This window comes from Amphiprion ocellaris, chromosome 4, assembly GCF_022539595.1.
Source record: "Amphiprion ocellaris isolate individual 3 ecotype Okinawa chromosome 4, ASM2253959v1, whole genome shotgun sequence".
Lineage (NCBI taxonomy): Eukaryota > Metazoa > Chordata > Actinopteri > Pomacentridae > Amphiprion > Amphiprion ocellaris.
This window is the reverse complement of record NC_072769.1, coordinates 27,793,355-27,805,395: the sequence shown is the minus strand read 5'-3', so window position 1 is coordinate 27,805,395 and position 12,041 is coordinate 27,793,355. Positions and strand designations below refer to the sequence as shown.

Below are 12,041 nucleotides of genomic sequence, written 5' to 3'. Positions count from 1 at the left end.
ATGAAAAACAACCAATTCAGAAAATGAATGAAGCATTGCTGGTCAAGGTACTGGGGTGTCTGTCTTTTCATAGCATTTGCACTTTTGATTACCGCTCCAGAGGTAATATAAAAACATGCACTCATATTTATGTTTACAGTCGCAAGCACCAAAGTCATGCAGTAAATGCTATCCTTGTGCAGACTCTACTTTTCAGTCTTTGTTGACAGGGAGCTGTTGACTGAGCTCTGTATTAGAAGCCGTAGTTAGCATATGTCATTACAGGATAATACTATATTGACAGATGATTTACATTTACATTTAGTATTCCATGTGAACATACTCAACAATGTCTTTTACAAATATGAAATGGTTTATCCTTTTTAAGTTACCTAACCATGTGTGGTGCAGCTGCATGCAAAAGGAAACGGATCTGACTATCATTAGATTGATATGTGATAATTTATGGCAAGGTGTGTCCTCTGTGTATTACTATGCTGATGTCGCAGCAGCTTACCAAAAGAAGCAAGAGACTGAGCTTAAATCATGATCATCTTTTTCAGTTTTGTTTGTAGTCTTTCTAACTCATGAGTATGTTTTGAAGCTTAAACCTCCAATGATTTACTATTTTGCCACTTTAGGGCTGCAAACACAAGTTATGTACACAACACAGACATATTACCACCTTTTAGGTTGATACAGCGAAGTACAAAACTCTCACTCTCTTTAAGTTTTGTTTTTGGTTTCTGTGAGCTCCTGGGGGAAATATCTGGCTCTTTAGCCGTTACGCAGCGGTGGAAGAAATATTGAGATCCTTTTCTAAAGTAAACATATCAATACCACAGTTTCAAAATACTAATAACTACTAATCAAAAGTAAACATTCAGAATATTACTTATGAGTATGGAAGTACTATCAGCAAAATGTTTTTAAAGTGTGCAGTGTGCAGTAAAATGACAGTTTGTGACCTTTTGTCATGTTATTTGATGCATTGCTGTTTTAAAATATATAGCTTATAGTCACTTTAAGTACCCTTGTCCGGCAAGGATGTACCTTGTGCTACATTTAGACCAGTGGATTAAGCTATAAAACCTTGTAGGCATACTTACATATGTATTTCAAGGGAGTGTGGCTTATTTCTGTGAGGCTGAGTCCAGCACATCACTGGAACATTAAATTATTAGCTGCAAACTGTGGTATCTTACTAAGCTGCTAAGGAAGTGAATTATCACTCCTCAGCAGTAAAAACCTAATTCTTGGCAACAACTTTCCCACAGCTGTTCTGCTGTCAAAATAGCCAGAGGTCTTTAAAAAAACAGTAATAATTTGTAAACCAACCCCAGAAAGTCTTGTTTGGACTCATCGTGCCTCCCTCTAAAGTCTTCCCCATTTACCAAATTTACCACTTTCAGACAACAAATAATGACTTCATTACTTTTGGATACAGCTATGGCCCTCAGGCAAGGTGCACAGAAGCTGAATGTAGAGGTCACCACGTTGTTTAATTCAAAATATCAAGTTTTTAACACTGGAGCCAAATGTCAGATGCTCCTCTGTACAACATAAACATTGTTTTCAGGTTCAGACCAGGAGAAATGGAAGAGAAACTGAACTGCCTGTCCCTCAATCCACACTCTGTCAAATATGGCTGGATGCTACATATTAAGGTTGTGACTGCCTAGGGATAACATTAAACAGTAATATTCTCCTAAACTCAAATGAGACTAAATAAATATACAAATACTTTCATAAGGCTGAATTTGAAGCGTTTTTTAGTTTACAAAACAGCATTATCAAAGATTGATTGTATTGCTCATAATGCTTAATTTATTCCACAACAATTAAATCAATATAAACACAACAAATATCAATATTGTTTGTGATTACCATTCAGTATGCAAAATAAAAGCAATGAAAAGCAAAACTAAGAACAATTACAAAGAGTTACATGCACTGAGCAGCTTTAAATAAATTAGTATAAACAAAGCTGCAACTAACAATAATTTCCATCAATGTTTAATCTGCCAAATTATTTTCCAAATTAACTGCTTGAACGCTTAGTGTAAAAAAAAAGTTCAGCTCAGTTTGCTAGCAGACATATTTAAATGTTACACACATTTAATGCAACAAGATTTAAATGTGTGAAATACAGATAAAAAGAAGCAATTCTTCTTCAAATCTGCATGATTATGGTCAAAATATATTGATATCACGATTGTTTATCATAATTATTCCTTGATTTTAGGGATGAAAGATGTTTAGTGCACTTCCACATTCGAAATGCTTTCACCTGCATGTCATGCTACAGTCCCACTAATGTACAAATCTTAAAATACAATTCTTCTTTAATCGATTGACACTATAATTGAACAATGTCTCCCAAACGCCTGATACACAGACAATAGTGAACATTAGCCAGGCGGCTATGCACAGAGAAGCCTCTAGTCTCCCCATTCAGTTATGTGTGGACACAAACCATACATTTTTGGGACTAAAAATGACACTGAAATGACTGATATGAGGCGTTCTAATGTCAACTCTTCTATGCCAAATGATTTTCTCCATGTGTGGAGTTTTCTATGAGCAGAGCATGCATTATAAAATCAATATCACAGTTGAACATGTGCATTGAAAAGCGGAAAGTCAAATTCATCATTAATGTTTAATTGCTTATGCAGTCCTAGTGTAAGCATTTATGCTATCTCTACCAATCTTCCTGTTTGCCAGCCTTTGGCTTTGCAACATCTTGCAGCCAAAAGAGTTCATGTTCTGGAAACACACTGCTGTATTTGGATGTGTCGCTTAAGAAACATCTTAAAAAGTACAAGATAAGCTTTTTGTGTTGCCCCGCTCTCCCCGCCTCCCTCTCAAGTCTCCTCACACGTACACACAGCAGATCAATAGCTACCTCCTCCCTCTATCTTACATAATAAAAAACAGGGCTTAAACAGCAAAACAGCCTCCATTCCACCTGTGTGGCCTGCAGCGATGGATTCTTTTGTCCCTTATGGGAAGACACAGAATGAAGAAAGAATCAGACACCAAAAAGAACAGGAGTTATACCGAAAGAACAAACACAAAAAAAATGAAGAGAAAAAAGTAGCAAGGCTGAGAGGAAGGCAGAGGGAGGCCGCAGTGTATCCCACTTGGTTCATATTTCAAAGCTCTAAAGGATGTTTTTGAGGAAAACTCCTATAAAATGCATCTTTTCAGGAAGACAAGAAACCATTCTGACTGGGCAAAGCAACACTTCACATTACACAAACCTTTTGGCAATTATATCAGTACTTTTATTACTGTATTGTGCGTATATTACACCTTTAACTGACCACATTCATAGATGCACTGTAGTAAAGACGAAAATGTAGCCAACCTGACCTCAAAGACTCATCAAAGCATTTTAGAAGTATACCGTAAGTTTGTGTGTGTGCTTGTGAGCATTAAAGAAGAGATGGATGCACAAGCTGCACTCTCTATTGCATACACACACAAACACACACACACAGGTGATTATCTTCCATTAGGAGACACTGACTGCTTCTCTATAGCTGCCACTTCTGCTCTGAGAAGAAAACCTGTAAGACTGATGGTGGGTTCGCATCAGTCTGACACACACATAACACACACTTGCCCGCCATACATACTGCATGTAGTTGGCAGTCCTGTCAACAACAAAATCTCTTTCACATACCTAGCTTGCACACAGAGACAGGTAGATACACACAATTTCCATCCCTCTCAAACACACACACACACTGCAAAGGTGGCTGTGGAAACGCGGTGATTTGTTCCTCCTGACAGACAGGAAATAAGGGAGTCAACCAGGGACCTCACTTCCTCTTAAACCTGACTAACCTGACATCTATCAGACAACCACACTCCCACACATACACATTCACACACACATCCAGACTGGCTTCTCCTCCACTCTTTAGTCTCTCCCTCTAATGCAAATGCACGCACACATATATTCACAATCCATCAGCCTCCTAAGTCTCTCCTGAGGCCTCCAGAATTCGAATGTGGAATTAAATACTTGTCTGTGGGCGAAGAAAGAACATGTGCAGGACTGTTTGGTCACAAACACCATGTACAGTTCAAAACAGGGCTTTTTCCTGCATAGAGGGGTTTTTGTCGCCCCTCACCCCAAAAAGGTTTAGCCAGCGCCAAAGGAATATCACCAGTGCCAAAATGATTTTTTAAAACCTGAATAAAATAGTTTTTTAGCCGCTTTGTTCAGAGAACAGTGTTTCCTCCTCATTCATTCAGCAGCGGTGGGCCGCCATTCCTAAATCCTAGCCGCCACTCCTTGAAATTTCATTTTTCTTTTTTATTGTCGCAAATACACCACCGCCACATGTCTCCACCTTCACAGCAGAGTGCTGCACTGTGTCGTGTACTCGCCAATACTAAGATACACTACAGATAACTATCTTGCTAAGTGTCTACTCTTTGATACGTCGGGTTAATACGACGTTGATGTTGCAAGAGCACGGCCTTGGAAGTGACGTCAAGTCAATCAACGAGGCACCAGGTCAGAGAGTCAGAGGACTGTCGTCTTGGAAAATAGGGCAGCGACTTACCAGAGAAAAGTTATTAGCTTAGATAACTCATAATATATTTTACAAGTTAAACAGACATTCACAAAACATTGATGGCCAGCTAATGTTATGTAACATATCAGTAGCTTCAGTTAATTGGGCCCAGTGCCAACTCAGAGTGTCGCTAACGTCAGTAAACTATAGATAACATTAAGCTAATATATACACGCCATGATGTAACTCCTGACAGCATTTTCAGATGAGCTTGTTCAAATTTTTTTTTTTTTTTTTTTTTACATTCAGCCTTTAAAAAGCCATTTTCAACTGGCCATTCGATAAATAGATTGTACAAGTAAAATCTGCAGTCAAGTGTCATTTGTTCACGCTGCCACAGCTCCCACAGAGCCTGCCGCCGCTGCTGAAAAAAATCGTAGAGGAAACACTGGTGAGGTTTAATTGATTCAAGTATAATTGACATTCTTGTTTATCAAATGTCAGAAAAAAAGAAAAGCAAATAGATTCCTGGCAAATAAGGGAACACAGAGTCATTGCATTTACTGTGTGTGCAGAACGTTCATGCCCCAGTTTAAAATACTGTGGATGATCTTAATTTGGCATATGATTTGCTTTTTAGAGGACTCTCACAGATTCGGTCAAGCAAGTAATTTATTTTGAAGGTTCAGTCGTTGCTAACCCGCTAGCCTTGGTCGGTCCCATCTTGTGTTTCCCTGCCTACGGGGCGAGCTAAGTTGCTGTTATGTTGGCCCACAGTGTCATTCAGCTTCCTCTCCACTGAGTCTCTGATCCAGCGGACGGACTTCAACTCCACCGTCTTGGAACGCAGCAGGAGACGCAATCTTCGTATCACTCTGTGTTGGAGGGTCAGTCCAACTACAACCTGCAGCAGGTGGAGAACTAGTTCAGGTGCCGCATCATCTGTGATGAGCTAGCCGAGTACTGATAGTCCAAACCGGTGAAGTGGGAGTCAAGACAAGACTCACTGACATTAAGGACTGGCACATGTCTCTTCCTACAAATGGAGAACCATTAGTCACCACCAGGGCAAAGGGGAGAGCCGGATAGCAGTTACTAAACTCTGATGAAAATCTGAAAATAACTAATTCTGGTCTGAATTTTTCCACAATAAAATCCGTATGAAAACAGGATGCAGAAATTTGTGACTTGGGCCTTTAGTTGAATTGATAGTCTGTATATCTAGGCAGCCATGTGCACAGAGTGGTCAAACCCACTTTCTGTAGTTTCTGAGAAAGTTTTGTGTTTTTAATAATGGTCTAGCATTCAAAGGACAGCTGTAACACAATATTTGGGTTGTGGTTTAAACCACTTTGCCACTAAAACCTAGACCATAAAATAGTACAGAAATTGTATAAAAGTAAGGTTTTTTTTGGAAGATAGACCACTCTGCTTTTAACCCCCTCAACAAGAACCGTAAGGGGAAATATTAAAAAGATTGTTTTCAACATTAAATAAGTAACTTTGTGCAAAAAATCCAACGTAAAATGAATCTTAAAGAGCATTTCCTATTTTAGTGACTGAAGTATTGTACAAATATTGACCAAACTGTCAAAAATGAATACTGTTTAAGGAGGTTTTCCCCCACATTGTGATTTCATTAGTGCCCCAGATTCTTCATCGTCTGACCCACAGAAAACCTACCCAGGACTTAGTCTGATTCTTAGACCGTGTGAGCATTTACAACCCTATCATCATTCCAAATCTGGACCTGAAATGGCACCTAACCTTTGTTCTAAACCTGCACCGTTTAAAGCCTTTGGATTAACTTATAATACACAATGAAAGAACACAAAAATACAGAAAGGGACTGAGTTAAGCCAAATCTGTGAGAATTATGATCCAGATTGTATTTTGTAATCCTACGTGGAAAGATCATCATATGATTTAAACTAGTTTAGACTACATCAAAACCCACAAGTTACATGCCGAAGTAATGGAGCGAGCTATAAAAATTTTGGTGACAATTAGTCTCTGATACATATTGCCTTTAAATGTTTTCTGTTATTTTTCAAAAGCTGCAAATGCTTGCCAGAGAAAAGCAGGCAATCCGTGAACGAAAATAAAAAATGTAAGAACAGACATAAGAGTGTCAGAGATGTAGAAAAGACGTGATGAGGCTGTGAAATGTGGACAATGATAATCAGTTAGATGAGGCTTTTAATTTTTAAGCAAATTTCCGTGTCCGCTGTAACCGTTTGACACTGATGAGAGAGAAAGACTTTAGTGTGTATGTTAGCGTGGGACTGAGTGTGTGTGTGTGTGTGTGTGTGTGTGTGTGTGTGTGTGTGTGTGTGTGTGTGTGTGTGTGTGTGTGTGTGTGTGTAACACTGCATGCTAGTCTATTTGATTTGGGTTTGGACATCATGCTCAGAACTTTCCCAGCCCACAGCCCACCATCAAAATGTCCTATCTGTGACCTCAATTCACTTGCATACCCCGTGGTCCAATCAGCACCAAGCTCTGGCTTAGTTGAGCCAATGGCATGTGTCAAATCAAACCTAATCACACACTGATAGATCCGCTAAGTGGGCCAGCATTGCAGTGGAAGTCTTTTCTTGGCCTGGCTGAAGAACAAGGCAGCTTCCCTAATTCATAACAAGAAACTAAACTTCAGCAGTAACACTTAAAATAATTTGACTATCAATGTATTTTTTAGGCTAGACAGAAGAGCAATGGTTTAACAGCTGGGATACTTGAGCCACATTTTTATGCAATTACCTTTGGCAAGCTTATAAATAATGACAACCAGCAGTATTTTTTTCAGTGAACTTTGCCTACTTCCGCACCATTATCATTATCCGCGTTAACAACTAGGACAAAATCATTCTCCACATATTATAAGCTTAATAGTTCATAACGATGTTGTTATATGAACCACTTCTGACTTTGCATTTTCACATTCAAAGTATTACATGGCCCTGTCAGGTTTGGGTTTTTTTCAAAATGTTAGCCAAAATTAACTTTTTTATTTTATTTTTTATTTACCCTTTATTTTACCAGGAAGTCCCTTGAGATTAAAACTCTCTTTTTCGAGGGAGACCTGGCCAAGACAGCACACCATTCCAGAGAATGAAAAATGTTCACAGTATATAAAAACAATTAAGACAATTCAGATATACATATATAAATGCTGAATGATGGTCAAGCTAAAACCGGGCTGTCATAAGAAAATCTGGCACACTTTTTTTATGTTTCAGCAGCATTATTAAAGATAGTGAGGCCTTCTAGACTCTGTTAGTGATGTGGAATATGATTGACATTTTGAAACACAGTCAATGTGACCCATCCTTGACTTCACTCAGAATATAATGTCTAGATTGAGCCTCTGTCTGTGAATCAGTCAAACAGCTGTGGAGCAGAACCCACTCAGCAACAGAGAGGCAGTGGGGTTGAAGACGACGGACAAGTTATGAATAAAGAAAGGAGGGTGGAGAGGTGAGCAGATGAGAGGTGGAGGAAAAGGGGAGAGACAGTAAAATGCTGCCGTCACTTAAACTCTAAAATGAAAGATCGATGAGCTTATTTAAATGTGCTCCCAGAGACGAGCGTTGGCTCATATAAACCCTCGCATTTATGAGGAGGGGTGTGGGCATCGATTGACTGAGAGGAAAGGAGAGAGTGAAAGAGGGAGAGGGGCAGCGGGGGAGGAGGGTGAGAGAGAGAGAGGGAGATCAGGAGGATCAACCTTGGCTCATGAATTTCATCCTTTTCCTCCTAAAATAAAACGTCCTAATAAATGCTGGGGATAGAGGGGTCGGAACCTGGAAAATCTACAGCTTTCGATTGGCTGCTTGGCACAGCTTATCAAATCAATAACCCCACCCCTCCCCTCCTTACACCACAAACCAGCCTAACCCCAAATCTGTCTCACTAATTTCCAATTCAGCCCCTCTACCCCCAGAGCAGGGGCAGTTGGAAGGGGGGCGGCGGGTTTTTGAGGGGTGGGAAAACTGGGGGTGTGGTGGCGAGACCTTGACATTAATAGGGGGACGGAAGGAGCTGAGTCTGCAGGGAGGGAGGCGGCGGGAGGGGAGGAAGACGGAGAGTGGGGAAAGAAGCGAGCAACTTTTGAGACACAGTGTTGTCATACCGTCGTCATCGATTGAACTGCAGGCACAGCTTTCTGAGTGACAACCACGGTGCGCCACATTCCCTCTCCGACACCCCCCGTCCAGCTATACATTTTTTCCTCTTTACCCCCTACCACTCCCTTCTCCCCCACCTGCTCCTTCCTATGCCTTCTCCCTCACCACACTCTGGACTTTCTCACCCCACCATTCCTCCTCTCTCTCTTCACACTCTCACAGGGCATTTTTCCGTCGCTTAAAGAGCACACGTGTTTGCACATAAGCCCACCCCCACCTCTCTTTCACACATGCACACATATGCACACGCACAAACATTCCTCAGACCCCTTCCTCCCTCCATATAACCCCAGCCTCACATTCAGCCCACCACGCCATCTGTGACCCGGAGAAAACGGCATGTCAACATGAGCCTGACCTTTTCTGTGTTTTGGTTTTTGCACTCTGACACACTCCCATGAGGTACATACGCAGCCGCACATACACATTCACACAAACATCACAATTTCTCTACATATATTGCAGCTACAAGAGGGAAAAAGAGCTCATAAAAGCATGTAACAAGGCAACACACCATTTCCAGCTCTGGTCAGGAATCAATATCTCTTCACATCTGTCTTTCCTCTTGCTGCCACACTCCACAATTACTCTACACAACACACACACTAATCTGGACACCTGCCAGCGCAAGCGCAACAGGGTCAACACCGGACTAATAGGAAACAACTTAAATTAATACTGTGTGAGGCTGCGTGTGTCTTTGTGTTTGTGCCAGATCAAGGGCTGTAGTTAAGCAGGTCACTGACTAAGAAGGGGATTATCAGTGCCTGGAAACTGTAACACTCACACCCCCTATATACATCCTCAATGCAATAATCTTACAATCTATGCAAAGCATCATAACAATAACAGTCATTTACACTGTTATCTGTCTCTCTCACTCAATCAACTTCATTTAAATTACAAAAAAGGGGAGGGGGGAGTAATGTTACTGACTCAATAACAATCACCTTCCTCCACAAACATCTCACCTAATACAAACTGTACCTGCTCTGATAAATCACTCATCTTATCTACTCACGCTGCACTGTGATTATACCTAAATACATATATAAATACTAAGTAAATATGTAAATGACATGTAGGTGTGTGTATGCACACACACGCACAACTGCACTCTTGCACAAGTTCTACCTTATCATTTCTGACATTTTTCTAATTTCCTTGAGAACAGTCACTTTCCATTTCACTTCATATACTGTATGAGCATGCTGACAAATAAAAAACTTATGCATTTTGAATCGTACAGAAATATTCTTCAGTGTGCATCATCGCTCCTGGGAGTTAAATTTCTTACCTTGGCCATGCAACATGTGGCAGCTGCTGCCAAGAAGAAGCAGGAGCAAGATGGGTTCGCACCGGCTCCCCGTCCGGGGCGTCCCGGTCCCCGTCATCCTCTGCCGGCTCCCCGCTGCGGGTTCCTCCACACGCTGTCGGCTAATTCCCGGTTGCATCCTGCGGGAAAGGTGCCGATATTGTCCGCTTGCGGTGCTTCTGCAACTCTCTCTCTCTCTCTGCCCTGCACAAGAAGAAGTCCGAGATCCGGCAGCTCCGAACAGATATCAGAGCTCACGCTGTCGCTGCTAAGAGGCTCCCTGGCTCTAGCGTTCAAAACCCCGACAAATACAGGCGGACTTGTCCCTCAGTTGTGCGGCTTCACGGTGAGGCGGCACCGGGGTGTGTAGCTGCGGAGCGACCTGTGACACCTCATCCTCATGTGGATTGATCCGAGCGCAGAATTAATACATCTGAGTGTGTTTTAGACTTTATCGGCTTAATTCTGCGCCATCGAACCACAAATCCACGCTTGTTGTGATGTATTCACCGGTGATTTGTCCCGCGGATCATTTAGCCGGTTATATTAGCAGAGAAGCGATTAACAAAAAAACATGCAAATTATCCGTCTTCAGAACGTGCTCCCAAAATCAATCCAGTAATTGTTTCCGTTCATACCACCGGGGGATTCGGTGTGCAAACAAACCGCAGAAGGACGCTTCAGCTGCGGATGTGTTGTCTGAACTTCACCGGGTGGAAGCAGCTTCGCTCCCCCAAACGCGGAGAGGCTAACTTGTGCCCCGAGTTACACGCTAAAAAATATAAAATAAAAAAACCCAACAGGTTTCCGATTAATGAACGTATTCCAAGTGGTTTTTTTTTTTTATTTTCCCCCAACAACAACCGGGAGTTTTGTACCTGCGAGTTAGCAAAAGCCGGAAAAGTGTCGTGGAAAAACGGCCGTTAGAGACCCGGTAATGTGACTCTCACCGACGCCACTGCTGCTCCTGCGACACCGGAGCCTTTCGCTGTTTTATCCCCCCCAAAAACAGTGAGTCCGGCTACTTTAAACACGTTGTAAATGCGCTGTTTGTCAGTCTGTTCGTACTCACGGGAGTTTCTATGCTCAGTTAGCGAGCTTTTCCGCCGGTTTCCTCCGGTTTCCTCTGCGTCGGCACCCTGTTGAGGTTCGGGGAGCCGACTGAGGCGATACGTCTCTCCCAACTGAACACCTGCCACCCTCCTCTCTGCTTGGCTTTGGGGAGGAGAGAGAGTTCTCCTGCTTGGTTTTAGTCGACTTCCTCCCGCCTGAGTGTCGGTATTTGTTAGTTTAAATTCACTTTTCACACTGATGCCGCCTGTTCTTACGACTCTCCCTGTTTATCGCTCCCCTGATCTATCCCCAAACTCAAAAACTAAACTTCCATTCACTATCATCCGTCGCCGCTGAATGGTGGAGTCCGTTGCTCCCGCTGCTCCTATTGGCTGATCCGAATTAGGGGGCGGGAAGCAACGCCAGTACAGAGAGCATGGTAGACCCCCCCACCCCACCCCACACACACACACACACACACACACACACACACACACACACACACACACACACACACACACACACACACACACACACACACACACACCCTCCCTCACTGAAAACATCTCATATTAAATATTCTCTCATAATACACAACCATTTGTAGTATTTATACGTTTTTAGGTCAATATCATGAGATTTATTAATATTTTATTTATTATGTATGCTACTTCTGTTTATATTGATCTGGTTCTGTCATTTCAAGTTGCCCTTTGCGCTCTTTTGCTTCCACTCTTGCACATTATTTGCACTACACAGAAAACACTTTCAGAACATTTTCACATTCTTATTTCACGCAGGATATTTTTACTTAGTGTCACTGTCAATATCATCATTGCAAGTGCAATATTTCTGGGCAACATCTGTTTACTTTCAATTCATTTTCTGCTTGTTATTTAGTTTACATCTTCCTTTTTTTACTTGTGTTATTTTATTTATTTGTTTATAGACATTGGACCTTGGCATGCACTT

General features: G+C 41.7%; 1 protein-coding gene across 4 annotated transcripts in view; it reads right to left on the bottom strand.

The window, feature by feature from the left end:
• The window catches only part of sdk1b (sidekick cell adhesion molecule 1b), a 296,949-nt gene extending 285,551 nt beyond the window's left edge, over nt 1-11,398 (bottom strand). For all 4 annotated transcript variants that reach the window (XM_055009968.1, XM_055009969.1, XM_035943818.2 and 1 more), the window contains exon 1: nt 9,999-11,398. In XM_055009968.1, coding sequence (XP_054865943.1) covers nt 9,999-10,155 — 157 coding nt within the window. In that variant the 5' untranslated portion in view covers nt 10,156-11,398. The remainder of the gene's footprint in view (nt 1-9,998) is intronic.
• Between the last annotated feature and the right edge of the window lie 643 nt (nt 11,399-12,041).